The sequence below is a fragment of the Salarias fasciatus genome, chromosome 11 (assembly GCF_902148845.1).
Source record: "Salarias fasciatus chromosome 11, fSalaFa1.1, whole genome shotgun sequence".
Lineage (NCBI taxonomy): Eukaryota > Metazoa > Chordata > Actinopteri > Blenniiformes > Blenniidae > Salarias > Salarias fasciatus.
Window position 1 is genome coordinate 23,839,518 of NC_043755.1, and position 23,400 is coordinate 23,862,917.

At 48.8% G+C, this 23,400-nt stretch overlaps 2 protein-coding genes across 4 annotated transcripts in view; one reads left to right on the top strand and one right to left on the bottom strand.

Annotated features, from left to right (window-relative positions):
- The window catches only part of LOC115396421 (zinc finger protein 271-like), a 374,023-nt gene that overhangs the window by 134,748 nt on the left and 215,875 nt on the right, over positions 1-23,400 (top strand). The gene's annotated exons all lie outside the window — the stretch shown is intronic.
- On the bottom strand, positions 293-23,374 carry LOC115396413 (anoctamin-10-like). 3 transcript variants are annotated; one of them, XM_030102287.1, is made up of 16 exons: positions 23,321-23,374; positions 22,213-22,417; positions 20,747-20,884; positions 20,481-20,678; positions 19,929-20,063; positions 17,431-17,550; positions 17,076-17,260; positions 16,564-16,948; positions 16,434-16,489; positions 16,274-16,348; positions 15,457-15,645; positions 15,169-15,360; positions 14,382-14,510; positions 6,331-6,447; positions 5,556-5,572; positions 293-3,410 (listed from the first exon to the last, which is right to left on the bottom strand). In XM_030102287.1, exons 3-16 carry the CDS (start codon positions 20,871-20,873, stop codon positions 3,344-3,346), a joined length of 1,992 nt encoding a protein of 663 aa, XP_029958147.1. In that variant the 5' UTR covers positions 20,874-20,884; positions 22,213-22,417; positions 23,321-23,374; the 3' UTR covers positions 293-3,343. The 3 variants fall into 3 exon arrangements, with proteins under 3 accessions (XP_029958147.1, XP_029958149.1, XP_029958148.1); XM_030102289.1 differs by lacking the exon at positions 5,556-5,572; XM_030102288.1 differs by lacking the exons at positions 22,213-22,417; positions 23,321-23,374 and adding an exon at positions 20,990-21,639.

Here is a 23,400-nt window from a genome sequence, read left to right on the forward strand (position 1 = left end):
TGTAGATAGCGGATATTTTCCAAACTACTTTAAAAACACGCTATGAATTGCTTCCCATCAGGTCATAAAGATCATTTTAACCAGTATTTAAAAAAATTTATCTCATTCAAATCGCCAACCCTAGCTTTAAAGTCGTTAAGCTGCTGTTTCCGTGTTGTTTCCTCCTGCAGGAGCCTCACATTGATTAGATGATCGGATTCTCCGTTGCAGCTCTACAGGTCGATCAGATCTGTCGCCGCAGCTTCACACACACGGACAGACACACACCATGTTTCATTTCCTGTATTTGTAGTTTATTTCACAGACATCATATAGGTAGACGCCTCGTTCGTGTGGAGAGACGTGCTTGCGTGGCGGCCATCTTGGAGAGGGGGGCAGTGCGTTAAAGTGGATGGAGGTCAGGGCTTCGCCATCTTAAAAGTAGAATTATTCACTGAATTTTCCAGGATTCCAAATGATTTGATTTGTTAACGTCACACGTGTGGCTCTGACACAGGGTGCGTGGATGTTTTAAAACAAAAATCCAATATAAGTGGAAAAGATGCAGGATTTTTTTGTCCCCCTGGATGTTCTGATTAAACCAGATACTGTAGAATCACTTTTCACTGGCAAATAGTTTATAAAGAATAACATGGAGAGAGCTGCTTGTTAAATAGTGAAATAAACCCAGACGGGACAGATTGACACCCTTCACTCTGCCTCCACAGAAAATATAGCTCACTTCACATTATTCAACATAATACTGGTGCTTACAGCTGCTTACAGAGAAATAACTAACTTGAGACCCTCTTTTGGCTGAAATACATCATTCAGATACATTTTAAGCTTTTAGATATTTTATTTCCTCTGGATTTTTTGGGGTTGAAATTGTAGAAATTGCAGCTTTTATTTTTCCCAAAAGTGAATTGACTTCAGTGCACGTTAAACCCGACCAAAAGAAGAAGACTGGAGGAAGATCAGACTGAATCTGGATGAGAGACACTGCTGCTGGACGCCATGGCCCGAAGAATAAACCAGTATTTTATAGTTCTAGTAGTTTATAGTAGTTTGTAGATATGCTGATGGTTTTAATGAGACAGACATGTCAGAGGCTGTGAATCAAAATTATATAATATAATATAATATATAAGTGATAGGTCTATGATTAAGACTGACAATAGCAATATTAATATATCAATATAAAAATACAATATAATCAGAATCATAAAATCAATCAAGTGCAATATAAATCCTTAAACCAGTTCTCTCAGTAAAAGCCTCACTCTGCCTGAAAGCGTTCATCTCGTTGTTTGTGTCTGTGTGTCCTCCATGTCTGATGTTTATAATAAACTGGAACAGAGTTGAAAACCGATCGGTTTATGATCACTTCTTCATTCCGCACTGTGCTGTGGAAGCAGGTCCACCCCGGCAAGATGGCCGCCAGCAGGCGCGTTGTTCCTTATGTGTGGTTTATTTCAGCCCGGCAGGTCACATGTTCTCATACGGTTAGCGTTAGCGTCAGAAGCTAACTGCAGACGCACAGGTTACATCTGAAGGCACCGGGTGGTGGAGGCGAGCACACATGCTGAACCAGATCCCTGGTGGGCATGCATATCTGTGGAGTCACGGCCACGGCGGGAAAAACACAAAACATAATGCTAGCATAGCATAACGTGACAGGAAGTAACGCCAGGTTTGAACCGTGACCCATGAAGCAACAGTCATGACGGAACATGTTAAGACGCCACATCATGGTGAGGAACACTGATATCATGTAAAACTTAAAAGCGTCACGTCACACTGGTTATTCATAACAGTCCTGTAACAAACCACAACACGCCACACTGTGAAGGCTTTATCTTTATCGTGTCTTCATGAGCGGTTCTCGCAGGGCAGCTGAACGGCTTCATGTTCTGAGACGAGGATGGTCCTCTGGGAAGCTTCATCACATTGGAACGTGGAACTCGTGACCATAAGTTAGCTGGTTAGACGTAAACATGATAAAGAAAAAAACCTAATAATTTCTAACCTGAACTGTTGATCACACCAGAGCTCCTCATGTTCCGTAATGTGATGAAGGTTCTCATCATAAGTTTTAAATCTGGGTTTTTTCAGAATACTGTTCAAACTGAAGCATGAGGAAAACGATTCGCCTCCTTCTAGATACAGAACACGACTTTCCACTGGTGCCTGTAATTACAGCCTCAGCTCCGGACTGGAGGATCAAAAGCTTTGAGCGTGAAGAAGCTGCAGAGCGTCATCAGACGGGCTGAAACTCCAGGCTGGACGAGTCCGGTGTCAAATAACAGCTTCATCTCCCCCTCCGTGTTTGTCCGACTTCACGCTCAGGACAGTTATCAAACCAAAACCAGCTGAAAAAGCATGAAGATCAGGACAGAATCGACATTTCAGTATAACTGAGAGTGTCAAAGACTGTTAAATTTAAAACAAAAATCCTGAAGTGTCCTTTTGTCCGTCGATAAAACCAGACGTCCAGCGTTAAAGGCGTCGAACGCCCAATGAACCGAAGAGGAAAGTTCTGGAAATGAAACCAGCTCATCTCACTTCTAATGACTGGAGGTGGATTTCTGAGAAAACAAGGGTTTATTGCTGAGGAGGAGATATTAAATGAAAGGGGCGTGTCCTAAATCAAAGGGGTGTGTCTTAAATGAAACGGGTGTGTCTTTAAGGGTGCTCATCTTGTCTTTAGTGGTGAATGTGTGTGCCCTGAATAAATTTGTTTGTTACTAAGTGCCTGTGTCCAATACCTAAAGGGTGTGGTCTGAACTTAGGGGCGTGGCCTAAACGAAGGGCGTGGTCAAGTAGAAATGAACGTGACTTAAAGTGAGACCTGTCCTGTGTTGAGTGTGTCTCGTACCAAAAGGGGCGTATCTTAAAGCCACCTGGACCTGTCGGGACCAGCTGGGACCAGTGTGGAGTGTGCTGGTCTCCCGCTGTATCAGATTGTCTTGCGCTAAAGGCTAAATGGAGTTCCATGGAGTTCATCCTCTTCGTCCCTTGTCGGCGCTCTTCATCCTCTCGGTTTATCATTTGGAAACAAACTCGACAGCAGTTTAGCTAATGATCAAAAAATTGCATCGTCCCAGAAGACAGGAGTGGCTTCAGTGGCTGAAGAGCAGAAAGCCAAGCATAAAGTAAAAACTTTCTCCGGAATAAATCCGTCCTTTCTACAGTACACCATGTTTACAGCGGCTCCCCTCCACAGTACAGCTCGTTCAAAGCAGCACATCTGGGACAGATGTGGCTCTGCCGTGGAAGCAGCGTGTGTGTGTGTGTGTGTATGTGTGTGTGTGTGTGTGTGTGTGTGTGTGTGCGTGTGTGTGTGCGCAGAGCCGAGCCGGGGTCAGTATCTGTGGAGCCTCAGGTCCTCACTGGCCCCCCTTCCGGAGCTCCGAGGCTTCCAGCATTTTCTGAAATACACAGAAGAAGTTCATCAGCGTCAGCCTGACCCACTGGGACCAGTGAAGTAAAGGACCGGGTTCAGAGTCCAGATCGTACTTTACAGCCCCCGATACTGATCTGAGACCCTGGGACCCGATACCGATACTGGTCATAGTGTCGGTTCAGACCTAACATTGAATCCTGTTTACTCCAGCAACTCTTTAGCACGTAGCATGTAGCACAGCTAGCAGTAAAATCCTCCCGATGCACTGAACAGTGAAACTAACAAGCAACGTCAGGCAAACAGCAGTGTTTCAGAGAAAGTTGTGTTTTCTCCTGTTTCCATAGCGACACAGTTGGATTTACATAGAGACGGAGCGTTTTCAGAACGTTCCGGTTTGGAAGCCGTTTTCAAAAGGTTGTGTTTTCAGTGGTTTTGAGCACAGCTCTCGTTTAAACCGGCAGCCGAAATGCAACAAAAGTTTCCCGTTTGAAAACATCATGTAGACAGGACCTGAGTTCCCTCCTCTGAATAAGCCCCGCCCCCTCGTCCTGAAACCCCAATGGAGCTTCAGACCATCAGAAGAAGACACGGGCCTGTGCAGTCCTGGTCCAGACTGACCACAGCTGTGTGTGTGTGTGTGTGTGTGTGTGTGTGTGTGTGTGTGTGTGTGTGTGTGTGTGTGTGTGTGTGTGTGTGTGTGATATCACATGACAGCTAAACTGCCACACTGTCAGACTATTCACAGAGTAAACACTGCTTTCATATGAATGCTACTTCATTCTCCAAGGATTTAGATTATAAACTAATCATATCACAGTCAGGACTGACGCAGCTGATAGCTTCTCTAGACGTTTTCCTGCAGTAACAGGCCCTCTGTAGAGTTCTGTGAGCCTGATGTTCTGTTAAACATCCTGAAAAATTAGAACTTACAGAAAGTATTTCATAGTGTCATGTTCTGATTCACATCTTAAAGAAACATGTAATGACTACAAAAGGCTGTGGCGGTGTTCCACAGGGTTTGGTGTTAGGCCCACTTCAGGTTTTTTCTTTTTTCCCCCCAATCAGGAGGCTCCAGAGATGTTTCAGTCAGAAGTTAAAAAGTTAAAATCTGTAGTGTTTTCATGTATTTTGACATAACAGGGTAGCTGTTTGATGAAGTGTGTTTGGTGGGGGCTCCTGGGTGTCTCACACTCCGATTGGCTGCTCGGAGGTTCGAATGCTGGCAGCAGACCCTGCACAGCCAGGTGACTTGCAGCTGGGTGAGTTCAGCCGACCAAGTGACTCCTGATCAAGTGTCTCCTTGAGCAATGCCCGGCGTTTGCCCAGCGTCTCTCGTCGGCTCCGTCCTGCAGGCCTGCAGCAGCTCTCCGGGCTGCCCAGCTAATCTTAATACCACCACATCATTATTCAGTGAGCAGCGCTGAGGGTAAAGGGCGCCTTGTTACACACGATCCGCACCAACTTATCCTTCGCTTCAGCCTGAACTGCGCAGCTTTTCATCAATGAAATCCACTTTCTGACAAAGTCGATTAGCTGCTCAACATGTCCAGATCCAACCGGGAGAGAACAGTCAGCAGACTCACATGTTCGAAATCACTTACTAACATCAACAAAAATCATCTGAAATGACATTAATACAACTTCAGGACCTAAAGAAGTGACTGAACGTCAACACTGACATACTTCAATATGTGTTTCATCCAGTTTACTGGCCTGATTGTATTATTGTTCGTCCTCAGGTGAACTGCAGGACCATGTGGCCATAAGTCCTACTCTGAACATTAAAACACACACAGCTGCTACAGGAACCCATCCACCTTCAGATAACTCTAACCCCCCAATTACAACATATCAGTCCCACGGCTAACTGTCGATATACTGACCGGGAGCTTCCTCACATGTTCCTTCAAGTTTTTCTTTTCAACAGGCTGTCCAGCAACTGTGTGAAGATCGTTCATTCACGACTTTTAAAATGATGCGCATACAATCAGTCATGAGTGAAAAGAATGGAAATCAGTCTACTTTGATCATAAAAACACAAAATCCAAGTCAGCGTTAGATCACCAATCCACAGCACAACAGTCGAGAAGTTAACTTGATGAAAATTAATTTACACAGAAAGGAAGCGTTTAGTGCGGTGAGCTGCAGCCACACACCAGCAGTTACTCACCCTCCATGGAGCTGTCTCTGCAGAACAACAACACCAGTTACACCACAGGCAAAAGGCTCCGACAAAAAGCCCCAATCGAGTTAGAACCTTGTATGATCTGTGGCGTTCCCCCGTGGAGCGGCGGGAAACTGGAGGAACTGTAACGTATCTGCTGGTATTATTCAAACTCTGCTTCCTGGAATGGAGCGACGAGCTCCTGACACGGCGGCATCAGGAGCTCCGGGGAAGCACTCAGCCTCGCGGTGCACAGCGGAGCCGTGGCAGTGCTATTAGCAGAGGCCGCGCCGTTTGTTCTCTCCAAAGTGGTCTGGGACAGGCACCGAGAGCTCGTTCTGAATGCTAAATGAGAGGCAGCGGAGCGGCGGGCCGTTATGGATACCAGCTCTGGTCCTCCATTTCACTGGGAGCAGCACATTCCGCCCTGCGCCGTCTCACTGTACGAAGACAGACCATAATGACACCAGCCTGACTGCTGATGGCCTCCGAACACTGGAGTTGTCCCCATTATTGATCCTGCAGGATGAGTGGAAGAACCCTCCTGTGCTCCACACTGGTTCTCGGCGGTCTGGCCTCAGCCCACCGGAGCTTTACTGCTCATTAAAGATGCAGTCCAGCAGCTGATCCGGCCACACCTCGGGTCTCTGCTCTCTCTGACGGTTTGTTTCGACTCTTTCAGCCTAAAGACGTCTCGCTTCACTGACAGAGAGCGCCTTCCACCTCGTCTGAAACAGCAAAGACTTTAACACCGGCGTGGCGAGGAGGAGTCGGCTCTTACCTTCCTCTTGAGGGCCTCCAGGGACTCGAACTCCAGCCGGGCCAGTTTGATCCGGATGTGTTTGGGTACGTCGGGGATGAGGAAGGTCAGGATGAACTTGACGGCCAGCAGGAAGTGCTGAAACGAAAGTCACAACACGGGACTCAGCCAAGCAGAGGAAGACAGATCCTGAATCAACGTATCGCCATGACGCTTTCTTAGGCCGTTCTGAGTCTGTACGAGACGATCGGGAGGAAGACAGTCAGCCGACAGTCGCTGCTGGTTTCGCTCGACAACACAATGAAAGACACGGCGAGGAACCAGCGTCTGTCGGTCTCGTGTGTGTTTGGGTGTGTCGGTGGTGAAGAGCATCTGTTCAAAGTCGTAGTGTTCGTGATGTGTTCCCCAGCTGTGTTCAACAAGCAAGAAGCCGTCCAACTTCAGTGATCAATTACTTCACTCTGACTCCCAAACGGCCGGCTGCTGCGTCAAGATGTCAGAAAACGCTGAAAAACCACAGTGATTCAAGAACCCTGAAACGCAAAGTGTCACATTTTGTCCAGAGTCCACTTTATTCAGTATGTCCTAATTATTCATCACTCAGGAGCGCAATCAGCTCAGAACAAAGACTGAACAACATGTCTACACCTGGATTCCACATGATTCCTTCCTGGACTGGATTTCTGTCCCTGTCCTGTGAGAGTGTGAACAGGTTTAGTTCCCTCCAACACTGATACCTTCACGTACACACACACCCCTGTGCCGGTGTGTGTAGGACTGTCAGCAGCTGATTCAGCGCTCTGCTCCTCGTCGCAGTAATGGCGGCGGGAGGCCACAGCGCCCCCCAGCCTGATCAAACCAGGTGATTTCAGTCAGATCAGCGATGATTGGACGCCGCTCCGTTCTCGTACTTCCTCTGATGAGATCCTGTAGCATGTCACGTTCAGCCGGCCTCAGGTTTTCTCTGAAACGCAGCGGTCCGGACGCCGTCTTCAGCTGGATTCTCCACGTTATTTATGCAGAACTAAAGGAGACGTCTGGGAAACTGATGGAGCGGTCGGGGCTGAGCCAGCAGCGGGGACTGGGAGGGTTTGTCGTTCCAGTCGGCTCCACTCATCAGCAGGCAGAAGGAGAAATCCCTGATCCCACCGACTTGTCACATTGATTGAAGGTGCACAATAAACACTCCGGCTCTTAGCTGATTGCTCATGCTATTCGGGGCTAATTTATATTTGTGAGTGTTCAGCAGCACAAGGTCAGCCTGCAGACGGCGGACGCTGCTGCCAGCAGGAAGCGGCCGGCGAAACGTTTGCGTCTCACAATAAATCTGGCTTCGCCTGACAGGAAGCGTGTGAGCGAACTCCAGACGCTGGCGGTCTGAACGGGGACAGATTAATCCTCTCACATTAAGATTCAGCATTTCTAACAGTTTACACGACCTGGTTTTTCCACGTTGCCATGGAAACGAGAGGCGTTGTCGTGTAAACGGGGTCTTATAAAACTTGCGACTGGAGGACAGCTCGTCTCTGCCCTGCCAACATGGCCGCCGGCCAGCGCTAATCCTCCCGTCAGGTGAGGCTGCTGCACCTTTCTTCTCGCTCCAGAGGCGAAACCGGAGCTGGACGGCTCAGCGTTCTCTCACGGCCGAGGAAATCCACCGAACGCAGAGGACGACACCCGATGCGGGGAAGTACAGGACTTCCAGGAAGCGTTACGAGGCCGGTATGGGGGGGGGGGGGGGGGGGGGGGGGCATGCCTGCACCGGGCGGCTAATTCAGGCTGCACGGCAGCCGATTCCGACGGAGCACAGGAAGAACTGACGGCTGCACAGAATCAACCACACACTGACATGTGGCCGGATCAGGATTATCACAGCAGCAAGACGTCATCATCAGAGAGCTGCTGTGATTCACACCAGTAGAACATTTACAGCCTCTGCGTTGGTGAAGGGAAACTTTATTTTCTTAGCCGACGTTCTCCAAGATCATCAATACACCCAACCTAAACCATGTAAACGCTAGAGTACTGACACGTCTTCAAAAGCACCATAACACTTCATCTATTCAGTATTCAACACATATGGCTGTTACCATGGCAACGGGTCACCGTTAATTAGAAAATTAGCATTTCAATCCACCTGATGAGGACCATTAAATAAAAAAAAACGACAGCTGCCATTTGTTGATTTTGAGATTATATATGTATATATATATATATATATATATATATATATATATATATATATGCTGAAGCCACACACTGTGGAAGCATCCTTTCACCTGCTCTACGCCATACAAACATCCTCCGTGATGAACCCAAGATTTCAAATTTTGATTCATCAGTCCATAATACCTTTTTCCAGTCTTCAGTAGTCCAATGACAATGTTTCTTGACCCAGACAAGCCTCTTTGTCTTATTCTGACGTCTTAGCAACGGTTTTCTTGCTGCAGCTCGTCCAGTCAAACCCACAGCTCCAAGTCTTCTCTTCACAGTTGAAACAGAGACTTTCTTACTACGACCACTATTAAGCTGTGCTTGAAGCTGTTGTCCTGTGAGCCGCCTATCACGCAAACTGTTGACTCTCAGAAACTTGTCCTCTGATTCAGTTGTGGCTTTGGGTCTGCCAGACCTCTTCCTGTCAAAGTTTGCCCCAGTTTCTGACTTCCTGTTGATGGTGAAGGAAACTGTACTCACTGACATCTTGACTTTCTTTGCAATTTCTCTGTAGGAAATACCTATAGTTTTCAGTGTTATGATGTTCTGTCTCTCTTCCACTGTTAATTGCCTTTTTCTTGCCATTTCTGTTGCAACACACTACTTTCTGCAGTACAATACTGTTCAACTGATGCTCAAGAGGGTCTGGTACCACACTGTGTTCAAACACTGCTTCCATGCTGACAGAGGGGCTTGTTAGTAATCAAGCACACTTGGAACACCTGTAGGAATTAGTAGCACCAGCATTTTAAGGCTTGGTCACCCTCCATTGTTGCAGGACAGCTTTCAATTGTTAACCCACTGTGTGTTATTGTTCTGAAATGTACTCTGTTTTTCAGTTTTGGGTAACCTTACTTTTTATTTTAGCCTGTGGTAGTTCACCACTTACCGTTGTATCATTTCAAGCTACTGATTGGACTTGAGTGACTTGCAATAAATAACTGGAAAAATTGGGGTGTTCTAAAACTTTTGACCGGTAGTAGAGTGTATATATGTGTGTGTGTATATACATATATATATGTACATTCTTTAATTTCCCACATATCTCCATGCACCAAACACTGAGGTATACACTATTACTGATGGTGGAATAGGTTAGTGTCAAAGAGTTCCACTTTATTTGGATGTATTCATGGTGAGCTTACTGACAGGTGCATCTGATTAATTTATCTGGTGTGAAACAGTTTATCTGACAAACTACTGAAGCAGTCTTACATTAAGAGTCTCTCTCAAAGATTGTCTGTGGTGGAAAAACTAGACGGAACAACGTTCCTTTACCTGTATATGTGCTGGGGCGCCTCTCCAGCAGCTCTCCAGCGGCTCTGCGTCATGCATGTCATGAGTGGGAAACCCCAAAATGATCCATAACCTGAGGTAACTCCGAGCGGCGCCATCATGAAACACTAATCCACCCTGAAGACAGACTGAACTTTACTTATTCAGCACCTCACATCCAGAGCGATCCCAACACACATCACACTGTCAGTCACATTCACCCATTCACACGTATCAACGAAGACGGCTGCAATGTTAGGTCTTGCTCAAGGACACTTCAGCACATATAGATGGGGAACTGAGCCTGCAACATTCCGATCGAGAGCCTCTACTCTGCCAACTGATCCACCGTCCTTCAATCAGAGCTGGTAATAACTGCCACCGAGGACTTCCTGTTACATAATGTGTCTAAAGACGAGTTCAGCGGGCGCACTGTGAGGACATGAGGGATGAGGAGGAGGGCCGCCGCCGTGCCAGGTGGTCTAAAATAATCAGATTATCTTTAAAAACAGAGGGAGGAGATTACTGCGCAGTGCTCTGCTAAATATGATGTGAGGAGAGGTCGGACTGGCAGAGACCACGCCGGAGCACGGCCAGACAGTCACAGGAAAATAATCGCTTCACAGAAAGATAACAAGCTTGGGCCAACAGAACCTGTCACAGCCTCATCTGACTGCCATAAACTGCTGGTTTGCTCAGCATTTATATTAATACTGGAGAGAATGACTGAGTGAAACACAATGTCTGCTCTCAGAGCAACTATTTGAACTCGTCGTCGTGATTAAAGCAGAGACTGCAGAGTCAGTGTTCAGAGAAACGTCCACGAGCTCGTGTCTCCTCAGAGAAACCGTCGGATCAGGAGTTCTTATTGGAGTTTCCACTGTGTGCCGGACAGAAACAGCCTTTTCACTCCGATAGATCTCAGCAGAGAAGATCAAAAAGATCAATGAATCACACCTGGCTGTTTTTCCAAGAGTTCTTTTTTTGGTTTATTTGAAGTCTTCATCGGTACAGAGCGACAGATGATGAGGGACCAGCGTCTGGAAGTAGCAGGTTAGCTCTGTGTGTGTGTGTGTGTGTGTGTGTGTGTGTGTGTGTGTGTGTGTGTGTGTGTGTGTGTGTGTGTGTGTGTGTGTGTGTGTGTGTGTGTGTGTGTGTGTCAGTGGCAGGCCGGCCGGTTGCCTGGTTACTGCTCGCTCATGTGTATAAGCTGCGTACAGTAATTACCCAGGTATCATAGCACCGCCACTGGAAAGCAGTGAGGTGCTGCCCCCCCCCCCCCCCCCCCCCCCCCCCCGCTCACCCCCACCCCCCTTGCTCGTCCTAACCCAACCTCATAACTGAGATAAGAGTGCTTGTTTTTTTTTGTTTTTTTTTAAGCCCTTTCCAATCAGATCCCTGATCGTCTTCCCTCCTTTAATAACAGAAGGAAGAACCTGAGCCTGCAGGCGGAGATGATCTGAGGAACAGGAGCGTTCTGCGATCCAGCCGCTGAGGATCATGGACGTTTGTTCGACTGAACGTTAAACAGGCGGCCGTGCTCTCCCTCTCTCTCTCCTCTTCAGCAGTCGTCTCGCTCTATTCCAGGAAATGTGCAGGATGGTAGCAGGCAGGAACGTGCTCAGATGTACAATCAGCTCGTGACTCAGGTCCATCACACACACACACACACACACACACACACACACACACACACACACACTCGGTGTGGTTTCCTCTCCTCTCTGGATCGCCCTCCCCTCCTTCCTTAACTGCCTCTCCCACCTGCCTTCATGTATCGACCGTCTCGCTCCTCTTATCGAGGCTCGACGCCATGTTTCCTCCACCAGCGAGGAAATAACGTGCATGCAGGCGTGTGCACGACAGGGCCGACTGATGGAGGCTGTCAACCGCCGAGACACACACACACACACACACACACACGCCCACCCGAGGAGGCGGGTGGAGGGGAACGGTGCCAGCCGCCCTGGATTCTGGTTTTTATGCTTCCAGTTCTGCTCGATCCTCGATCGGCTGAGAGCAGAGACGACCGACACAGGCTGGGAAGAAGAGGAAGATCACCGCTTATGGCACGGTGGGGTAGTGGTTCGCTCTGTCGCCGCACAGAAGAACCCTCTCTGGTCAAACACAATGTCTTTAAAATCAGGAACATGGAGATTCAGAGTAATCCATTCATCCATTCATTACTCCCAGAGTCGGATGTTCTAATTCAATAGTGTTTAAGAACAGCTGTCAGTCCCAGGCTGCCCCAGGAGAACACTTGGTTCTAGAGTGGTCTGCTGGAGGTTCCTGTGTTCTCTAACAGTAGAACAGGAGGCAGAGGAACCGGCTCCCAGCTTCAGTTCAGTTTCAGGCTGACACAGTCTCTGCTTTTAAGACGTTTCAGTTTCTGCTTCAGTGAGCAGCAGTGGCCAGAAACGTTCAATACAGAGTTAGGAGGCAGTGCAGCAACACGATCCGGACCCGGAAACAGGACCAGTTATGCATATGCGCCAGTTTGATGCATTTCATTGCCCAAGAAACAGCTGATTAGCGCAAAGAAGAAGAAAAAAAGACCCGGCGTCAATGCAACAGCGCTTCCGGGTTTAATGATGGAATTGCACAACAACGCCACGACCGTAACTGCGTCCCAGCTTCAATGGGTTAAAAAGGAAATTAAAGAAAAAATAAACATCTGTATCCAACCGAGTCCAAATCGGGAGGAAACTTCCGATCCTGAGCGAGTCCGTAATCACGTGATCGGTGCCGATTTCCGATCAGGTGATCGGATCGGGACATCCCTACTGAGAACCAAAACCACCAAGGACAAACAGCCCCGGCACTGCCCTGACCCCCCACAGTCCAGTCCAAGACCCCAGCTCACAAGGAGGGGAACCATGACTCAAAGACGCTCTGAGCACACGGTACCCAGAAGCCCAGTCCGGTAAACCCAACCCGACCTCCAGCCAGGCCCACCCTGAGTAACCTCTGACCTCTGCTTCAACAGAACCAAAAGACTCGACATAACACGTCAGAGAGAGACTGGTGCTTTATTCAGGCCTGATGGGAAACTGTGTGGCTGCAGCAGCGAAAAACCCAGAGGAAGAAACAAAGTACCGATCAAAACATGCAGATACTCAAATCAACAGAGAAAGCTTTAACGCAAAACACTTAAACGCTGCGGAATACACTGCACTGTTGAACATGTCAACATGTTAGAGGAGAAAACATCAATCACAAACGCTGGCTGAACGGTGGACCGTGGGGCGAACCGGGGAAAACCAGACAGCTCTGATACACTGCTGCTGAACATCAGATCCATGTTCTCACCGGCGGCCAAACCTCACAGCGTTTTCACGGCGCTGACATGTAAACATGAAACTTTCCTGGAATGAAAACACTAAAACGACGTGTTTTCACTCGAAACATTATTGTGTCGTAATACTGTTTCTCCCACTAACAGAAAAAAGTAAAATGCTAAGAATAATAAAAAAAAATCCTCATCCTACGATCATAAAATAAACTAACTGACAGCAGCAAGGCCTGTAGGGAAATTATCCCATATAAAACTGTAAGAGTGTACTTACATTAGATGGTGATATTGCTGATTGTTTTTAGTTACACAACGGTAAAGACAGTCTTTCATGAAAAATACATGTGGGAGGTTCTGTTCCAAGAAGAAGACAAAGAAGAAGCAGAAGTCGATGAAAAAGAAAATGACGATGACGAAGACAAAGAAGTGGTAGAAGAACACAAAGATGAAGAAGAAGAGGAAGACGTCAAAGAAGTAATGGAAGAGGAAGAAGAAGAATCACACGGCTGACGGCTGGTTGATTGTGCTCCACACACAGTCTATCAAACGTGCAGACGATCAATATGACCCAGTTTCTGCCGGTCGTACACACACACCCACACTCACACACTCTCCCCCTATAGCCCGGCCAGGTACACACACCTATATGGAGCATTTCACAGTGTGAGACTGAAACAAGACGGAGGAACGATTCACCTGCCTGGAGCCTCTCATCACTTATACTAATGTCTTCTCTACGAATGTCTTCTTCACCGTCACAGCCCTGCTCACTACTGTGTGTGTGTGTGTGTGTGTGTGTGTGTGTGTGTGTGTGTGGCGCTGTTGTTAATGCTAACAGATGCAGCCTGAGGAGAACGGGAGTCTACAGCAGGATTACTGAAATTAATAGACATGAACAAAGGCCCAAACAATGTAAGGCACATAAATAATCCATGGAAAGCATTAATGCACACACAGTTACACACAGACACACACACTCTCTCAGCACCCCTCACAGTGTGTGTGCAGCTAGTTTAAACTGTGGCTCCATCTAGTGGGAAACATCACCGAGTGTCAGGATGTGGTGAACATGGCTGCTCAACTGCTTTCAATAAAGATGCTCATCTCATCCTGTGTATGTGTGTGTACGTGTATGTGTATGTGTATGTGTAGGTGTGTGTGTGTGTGTGTGTGTGTATGTGTATGTGTAGGTGTGTGTGTGTGTGTGTGTGTGTGTGTGTATGTGTATGTGTATGTGTATGTGTAGGTGTGTGTGTGTGTGTGTGTGTGTGTGTGTGTGAGGATGGATCACCTCGATGGCCACGGTCCACAGGATGAGCTGTGTGTCCGACTCGGGGAAGTAGGCCTTGACTTGAGGAGACATGCCGATCAGGGCGCAGTTCGTCACCACAGCGATCACACTCATGGCCTCGAAGGCCAGCTGGAAGAGAAGCACACACACACACACACACACGCACACACACACCGCTCAGCTCGGCTCGGCTCGGCCAGCTGTTAACAGAACTAAATATTTAAAACAGAACGTGGAGGTTTGCCTTTGACATATTTGTTTTCAGTGAAGTAAACCAGAGTCCAACCAAACCAACTTCACTTAAAAAACAAAACTAACTTTGATTTTCCACTAAAAGTTACCACACTTTGAAATTTATTTAACAGGAATTGAAATGTTTTACTGAGAATGTATGAGAAACAACAGATAAATAACAGGAAGGCTAATGGAGAGCAACATGCATTCTAAATATATAGATTTAAGTAGGTAAAAACAAATAGCAACTGATGCATATGAATTATGATAATATTAATTTTAAATGCAGCAACTTCAACAATAAATGCATCAACAAAATGCAAAGTAAATGCAGCTATACGTATGCTAAATGCAGCAAAAATATTTTTAAAGATACAGCAACATGTGTTCTGAATGCAGACTAGATGTGACAAAGCACATGGTCAATACATGATTCCAGCTTAATACAGCGTCATGGCTATGGCTTCTACTGCAGCAACATGCTGGGCTTCACAGAGTGTGTGTGTGTGTGTGTGTGTGTGTGTGTGTGTGTGTGTGTGTGTGTGTGTCTCACCTGCCAGACGCCGATGTTGGCGGCGGGGTCGGAGAAGGGCCTCTTGAAGACGTGGCACATCTTGAAGGCGTCGGAGTAGACCTCCGTCACGTTGTTGAGGACCACCAGGACGGCGGCCAGCGGGTAGACGCAGGAGAACAGGCTGACGTAGCCGAACAGCAGGAAGAGCTCCAGGTAGTCGTCGAAGGTGCCCTGAGATCACCACACACACACACACACACACACACACCCTCCCTCAGTCCTCTGCCGGGCCGTCCCCCCTGACGGAGCAGGTGTGTGCTCCCTCACCAGGTAGGTGCTCATGTCGGCCTCCAGCCGGACCTGCTCCTCCAGGGGGAGCTCCTGCTCCCCCAGAGTCCGCCTCTTCTGCACCCTGCGGATCATCTTCTTGTTGCGCCTCCTCTGGAGCCAGTAGGGCAGGAAGGCCTCCATCACCTGGTTCAGGATCTGGCTGGTGATCAGCAGGGTGGCCAGACTCTGAGGGGCACCAGACAACAAACAAACAAACAAACAAACAAACCAAGGAGAAACACCAGGTCAGGACGCTGATGTGCTGGAATTACAGAGCAAAAGGAAGAGTAACAGATGTGTGGTGGAGAGGAGGCGTAGTACAGTTCTAGGTGTAGTAGGGCTGTAGTGGAGGTGTAGTGGAGGTGCAACAGGGCTGTAGTGGAGGTGTAGCAGCTGTGTAGTTGAGGTATAGAGGGGTGGAGGTGTGGTAGGGGTACAGTAGGGTTGTAGTGGAGGTGTAGTAGCAGTGTAGGGGAGGTGTTGAGTGGTGGAGGTATAGTAGGAATGTAGAGGAGGTGTAGTCACGGTCTTGAGGGATTGTACTGAGGTGTAGGTGTAGTGCGGTGGGGGGTACTAGAGGCGTAGTGGGGGTGGAAATGGGGGTGTAGCAGAGGTGAAGCAGAGGTGTAGTTGAGGTATAGAGGGGTGGAGGTGTGGTGGGGGTACAGTAGGGTAGTAGTGGAGGTGTAGTCGCGGTCTCGCGGGATTGTACTGGGGTGTAGGTGTAGTCCAGTAGGGTTGTAGTGAAGGGGTAGTGGAGGTGTACTAGAGACGTAGTGGGGTTGTAGTAGAGGTGTAGCAGCGGCGTTCCCACCTGTCTCAGCAGCACCATGTCCTGCATGACGAAGGCGATGTAGAACAGGGAGGCGAAGCAGTTGAAGAAGTTGAACTGTGAGGAGGAGAGAGGAGCCCTGCGGTCAGACGGCGGAGGGTGGAGGCGTGACGGAGCCCCCAACTCCACTCAGGACACTCACCACCAGCACCTTGAGGACCAGGTGGTTCTGATAGGAAGACTCCAGCCGGTGGTTTTCTGAACAGTCAGAAGACACAGTCACCAGGGCGTCCGTGGGGTTGGCCCCGCCCCCACCGGACGGACGGACTCACCCCACTCAGTGAGGAACTCGGCAGCGTATCTGTAGATGAGGTTCATGATCTCTATGACCACGGCGTAGATGACGCTGGGCACGAAGACCAGAACGCCCGTCCAGAAGGTGGGGTCCTGGTCGTGCAGCGTCAGCGCCCAGCCTTCCATCTGGAAGTAGATCATCATGACGTGGAGCGACAGGTACAGGCACAGCAGGACGAAGGGCACGGACACCAGGTAGATGCGCACGTGCCTCTTGGCCGCGGGGTACACCGGCTCCTCGCGCCCCGTCACGGGGTTGAACCCCAGGACGCCGTGGAAGCCGGGGCGCGGCTCTTCGAAGGCCCTCTTTCTGCTCAGGGTGCCCCAGCGGAACGCCAGAGAGGCGCTGAACTGTTTCCACAGCTGGAGGAGGAAAGGTTCAGTCAGCTGAGAGGTCAGGCTGAAACACTGGAAGGACGAAGGAGTGTGAAGGATGAGGCTCCTCCTCCCTTCATCAGATCCCCCTCTGAAGCACTGGGCGGCTCCGTACCTCCAGGATGATCGTGCACCAGACCAAGTTGAAAGCAGCAAACACAACATATTTGTCGTAGTCCTCCCAGTCGAACAGGTAGTAAGGCAGGCCGACGAGCGCCATGGGCACCAGCGCCAGCGTGAAGTACTCCAGGAAGCCAAAGTAGAGGCCCAGGCCCTCGCCGTAGTAGTGCCTGATATCGTCTGGAGGCGGAGCACAAGCGGGAAGAAGTGTGTGGAGGAACAGCAACACAGAATTCACACAAAAACAATAAAGAATTGAGCTGGAGATGAGAGCAGGAGGGAATGAAGACATTCCAGCTCCTTCACATCGTTTTATTACAAACAAGAGATGAGGATCTTTCTTCACTCACCAAGAGGCTGGAAGGCCAACTTGACCTTCTTATACCAGGAGAAAGAAAGTCTCTTCAGCTCTTCTTTCTCATGGAGAGGAAACATCTGGACCAAGATGCCTTTGGACTGCAGTCTACGAACTGGAAGAAAACCAGAAGGCTTCATTACGTCCACACGGTAACAGAACGTCTTATAGCTCAGTAACTCCATGGTCCTCAATAGATGTGAAAGTGAGTGTTTGGTTCAGTGTGTGAGAAGATGAGCTAAAAGAGCGTTCGCACTCGGAGAAGAAACCTCCATATGATCTAAGATGCTGGGTTTAAACTGTAGCTTCTATTTTCATGTCGACGCTTCAAGTGAAAACGCAGCGTTTTTGCACGTTGAGCACGAGTTCTGTTTACATGGAAACAGCAGGAACCCTGAGGTCGATGCAGTTGGCAAGTTGGGCCACTAGTTGGCGCCACTTGTCTTTGTAATGAAAGCACACAGGTCCCTGAAGGACCGGAGCAGGAGCAGCGTTTCCACTGTCTTACATGGAGACAGAGCCAGAGCATTTCACAAAGGTGCATTTCCAGCGACTGCAGACAGCGTTGTCATGTAAACGGACTTCAAGATGCCACTAAAGTCACCTGTCCGTTTCCAGAAAGTTGTGTTTTCCTCGGCTCCAAGCTGCCACCGTGTGAACCAACACCCAGAACGCTACAGAAGTTTCCCACTTTCACCTGGAGGAGGAGCGCCGTCGTGTGACCGGAGCCTCAGACTCAGTGTGAGTTCAGGCCGTCCGGGTTTGTCTGCCTCGCTCTGGGCCGTGAAGGAGGACGGACCGACTTCCTGTTGACACCAGAGCATCGACTGCCTCCCCGCTGCTAAACAAGCAGCTTCATTTTCCAGAAACAAAAGCCCTAAAACAATAGGCGTGAGCTGGATTATTGCGCACAATGGGCTAATTCCCGCCGTCCGACACGCCGGCTTGAAGGGCCTATCTGCTCATCTGCCAGCTCTTGAGTGCATCATTTGCGAGGAGTGATTACGTCCTGCTTCACTGCGATTTGTCGAACACGGGAGCTGAATAGACGCGTCCTATCTCCTCCGCGAGTTCATTGCTTCCTTATCTGCCCGTTAGAATATTTCACTGCATTTGCATATTTATTGTTTCCATACTGAAGCCAGAAAGGGGGAGAGACAGGCGAGAAACGGAGGGGAGGGTTTGTACAAAGGCGGCTGCTTTTTCCCTCCAACATAACGGCGTCACTGCAGCTGAAGAGAAAACCTCAGTCCAAACAGAAACAGAGAAATTGTGTGGGAAAAAAGCCACATGTCAGAGCAGAGACTGAGGATTTACTGCCACGTTTACACCATCGTGATGTCTGGGCTCATTCGGGACTCGTCTTTACAAACGTCATCATCAGGAGAAGCTTCTCAACACTCCAGCTGTTGGTTTTGCTCCCATGTTTCATGACAACTCAAACTCTGAGACTCCTTTCACACTAATGAACTGGCTCCTAACCCTAACCCAAAGCTATAAGTGAGGATCCATTATCAGCGTCCTAACAGTCTCCCAACGGCAGGAAGCAAGAGTCTCACCACTCAGCTTCTCCTCCTCCTGGTTCATCTCCTTTTACAAACCTTCTTCTCTGCTAGATCCAGTTATTCCTCCTCAGCAGTAAAGGTTCTCTAATGGTGGGAAATCACTTCTTCCAGGTTCATATCCACTGTTCAGTCCAGGTACCGTCCTGGTCTAAACCACAGGTAGAAATGATGATTCACCTGCTGTTTACAGTTTTAACCAAGCATACGTGGCTGTGCAGGGCAACCCGCATGGAATTCAATCTGAAACAGTTTTTATTAGATCATTCTGTGACGACGGGAGATTTAACGAGATCAGACTGAATTGCAGGAGAACAGAACGCCGTCTCTCTGTAATGAACAGCATTCATCTGTGGTTTTAGCCACGTGTTCTGTACAGTCCACCAGCACGAGACGACTCTGCCAGCATCCGCTAGAGATGAGACACACACAAGCTCTTTTTTCCTGGGAGAAAGGCTCCTCATCCAGCCCAGCACCATGACGCACGGCGGTCCACTGCTGTGGTGACCAGCAGGCCGCGGCGGGCCGAGCTGGTCAGTGTGAAGGAAGAATGAGACTTTTTCTTACTTTGACCCGACTGGTGAAGCGTTGCTGCAACAGCAATTCACAAAAAGACCGATTTCTCTCAAATACTGTTGACATTGTATCATGAAGCTTTATCCTCACTGAGACCTATCCTGCACAGATTCAGGAACCACCTGCTGAAATGCACTATGGGTAATTCAATCTAAAAACAATGTCTGTAATGAAACTTCCAGAGCATCCATGAGCCCAACCAGCTGCAGCAGCAGACGCTGTGTTTCCAGCACTGCGGTTCTGTGACTGGACCCTGGAAACGCAGCTCGCTGTGCAGCCGGGGGGGCGGAGCCTGGCCAGGGGCGGAGCCTGGAGCCAGGCGGCGGAGCCTGGAGCCGGGCGGCGGATCGCTCACCGATGGACTTCCCCGGGTAGAGCTTGGCCTGGCTGTGTCCCGGGACATGGGTCTCCTCTTTGGCTCGCAGGGTGTCCAGCTCGTGTTTGACGATGTACTGACACTCGGCCACGCTCAGGAAGTCGTCTCCGTCCCCTGGAGAGACGAGGAGAGACCAGCGACGGAGGAGACATTACTGGTCTGTATATACAATATATAATATACAATATATAACATGGTACAGTATACAATATATACATGCTTAAACCATGATGAACTAGAATTTGGCACTCAGAGAGCGCAGACCTCCACCACAGCTCAAATCAGTCACCAACAACAATAAAAAACTCCTGGATCCAGACAGTGATCCGGATCATCACCAAAAGTTAATGGATTCTAAGTTAGCCCAACACCCACCTTTCCACAAAGTGTCATTGCAATCCGTCCATTACTTTTTTTCTGTAATGTTGCTAACAAACCAACCAACCAACAAACCGAAGTGATTACATAACCTCCTTGGCGGAGGTGATAACAGGACTTCCACTGTCAGCCAGACCCCGCCTCCCGGTTCACCTGTGAAGCCTTGGAAGTTGAGCTTGTTGGCGCAGGTGAAGCCCCTCATGGAGCCGTCGCTGTACTCCTTGAAGAGCCCCAGGTCCTCGGCCCCGGACAGCAGCCGCCGCCGCGACGCCCCCACCAGGAACACGTTGGGGTTGGTCTTCTCCCCGGCCTCCACCCCGGGGCCCAGCTGCCGCACCAGCAGCTCGGCGCCTGGCGGGAGGTGAAGGGTTACAGACAGGCGGGGGGAGGGGGGGTTAAAGGTGGGCGGAGCTCCACACCTCCACTGTGCTGCGGGTCTCTGATCCTGCTCAGCAGCCAGGCCACCGCCTCCTCCTTGGTGTCCGGGGCCAGCTCCAGCACCACCAGGGGGGCGAAGGCGGAGCCGCCGCCGTCGTCCTGCAGCATGGTGGCTCCACCTGCAGGACACACCAGCTGTTGACTTCCTGTCCAGATGTTCAGGCAGCTGCAGCAGAGTCCTGGAGGCCTTTCCTCCCTCACTGAAACCTCGGGCTCAGGCTCACATGATCACTCTGCCGACGGCCTCTGAGGCCCGGGTGCAGTGGTGGAGGGTTGCAAGTGTGATTCCCGATGGCCACATGTTGAAGTGTCCTTGATCCTGAACGCCGGGAGTCATGTGAGTGAAATCCATTCACTGTTTCAGTTCAGGGGGGCAAACATAAGGCCCCTGGGCCAAAACTGGCCCGCAGCAGGCTCCAATTGGGGCCAAACAATCAAAACCTGACGCTGCTGTGAGAACTGCTGCCTGGTTTCTATCAATGCCGTGCTGTGGGGGGGTTTGGAGAAACAGCCAGAATGAAACTGCTAGCAGAGAAGATTTCTGGACATGTGACCAACTGTTTGGCTTTAGTGAAAATACAGACATTCTAACCACATATCTTCTGCTCTCCAGCTTTACATTTAAACTTTCAAGTTTCAAGTCTTTATAAAAAAATGACAAATACTGCTGAGTGTTTTCAGCGATTAATTCGGGGAGGGCTGTCAACATTTTTTTCTTTAATCGCGATTAATCACATCATTTGTGGACTTGTACTCAAGCTTCAAATGAGGAATCTAAACCTCATAATTCAGCTGAACTGCTCAGGGATGGAAAACACCGTCCCAACGAGGAACAAGAGTTTTATCTGCCGTTTCTTTTCTTTGAGCCAATGGCGATTAATTGTTGACAGCATTCCTTGAATTAATCATGATTAGTCACAATTAAAACTGACAGCACTCGTCTAGTCTAATACTACTGAAAGGATTCGTCTTTAGAAAGTTTTTTTTTTTTTTTTAAACCGTCTGTCATTTTGACCGTCATTAAACTGTCATTGTCATTAAAAACTAACATGAAACCGTTCCCTTTACAACCCGAGGATAAATAGGAGAAGAAGAAATATAAACAGAGGGTGCTGTTATAATAACGAGATCCTGTGCATGAGTGCATGTGAGCGTGCATGTGAGCATAATGAATGGAGGGACTGGAACTCAGATATAGAAACAGTTGGTCCGGGTTCATGTGGAGGATCTGAGAGGACGAATCAAACCACAGAGCCAGACGACAGACAGAAACAGCTGACCGACACACACACACACACACACACACAATAACACACTCTGTCACTCACTCACACTCACACTCACACACACTCACACACAGAGGGAGGGGCCTTCACACTGCTGCCCCTGCTCCCCGCAGTTTGCCCCTTCGGTCGGTTTCTTACCGAGGTCACCTGCTCATACTCACTGCGGTGTGTGTGTGTGTGTGTGTGTGAGCGCTGGTCTCAGGAGCCGTGCTGGTCGGAGGAGCACAGGGACAGGGCGGAGGAGTGGAGGACAGGTCTGAGCGGTCTGAAGCCTGCTGCACCCAGGGTGGGGGGGTGGAGGGGGGTGGGGTCTGCAGCCTCCACGTCACCAGCCTGCTGCCACTCCCACTCCGGTGTGGGTCTAACCTGCAGCAGCACACAGCAGGGCAGGTCAGGGGGGAGGGTGGAGGGTGGAGGGTGGAGGGGCGGGGCTGGATTCTCCACGTCACCAGCCTGCCGTCACTGCTCAGGTCCTACTCTGTTTATTTATACACAAATCTTCACTGCGGGAGGATTTTAGACAACACTAAGGTTCATAATCAATACGACCAATCAAGAAGAAGTCCTCTCCTGTGCTAGTACCAGGTTCAAAGGTCAGGGGAATCTTTATATATTATCTGCAGGACTAAAAGTTTTTCAAGCACATTTTGTGATTTCAATCCATCTCTCTTACACCTTGAACAGGTTCACTCATGAAAATGTGTTTTCACAGATTTAATCATGATTTTATCCTCAGTTCTGTATAGGGTTACTTCTTCCTGTTTGTTGATTCTTGAGGGTTTTTTTTATTCCTTTTTTTTAATGCTGCACTGAATGAACTCTTCTTTAAGGTTTCCCCTGATATTTTCTGCTTATCCTCCCTTCTTGCTGCCTCTCCTCCTGTAATCTGTGCATGTTTGTTGATGTAAATGACTTTCCACTGCATTGTTACTGAACAGTGCAGCTCAAACAGCTGAACTGACACAGACTTTAAAACATTCACTTCTATCACTGGCTTTCAGATGTGAAGCTGGACGAAGAAATCACTGATTATCTGACAGATTAATCCAATAATAAATATTTTCATCATCCAGAAACATGAAGAACTAAAAAGTCAATGCATAGATTTTTTTTTTTAGGATGACTCAACATCAAACACCAGTTTTGTGCACATTAGAATACAACAGCGCTAAAAGCTTCCAGAACAAACTGCACACAAGAGATTTAGACGTGAGGAGTTCAGTTAGAGCGCAGCAGATGATAAATCTTGAGTTTTATTCACAAACTTACCAGAAACCCTCCTCTCTCTCTGCTCAGCAGCTGATCACTTCACTTGACAGCAAACCAACTTCCGCATTCCACACGGAGAC

Coding starts and splice junctions, on each gene's coding strand:
- LOC115396413 (XM_030102287.1), bottom strand. CDS start 20,873: ATGCTGCAGGACGACGGCGGCGGCTCCGCCTTCGCCCCCCTGGTGGTG. Junction 17,551..19,928: donor CTACCCGGGGAAGTCCATCG/GTGAGCGATCCG, acceptor GTTTTCTTCCAG/TTCGTAGACTGCAGTCCAAA. Junction 16,349..16,433: donor TGGTCCTCAAGGTGCTGGTG/GTGAGTGTCCTG, acceptor TCCTCCTCACAG/TTCAACTTCTTCAACTGCTT.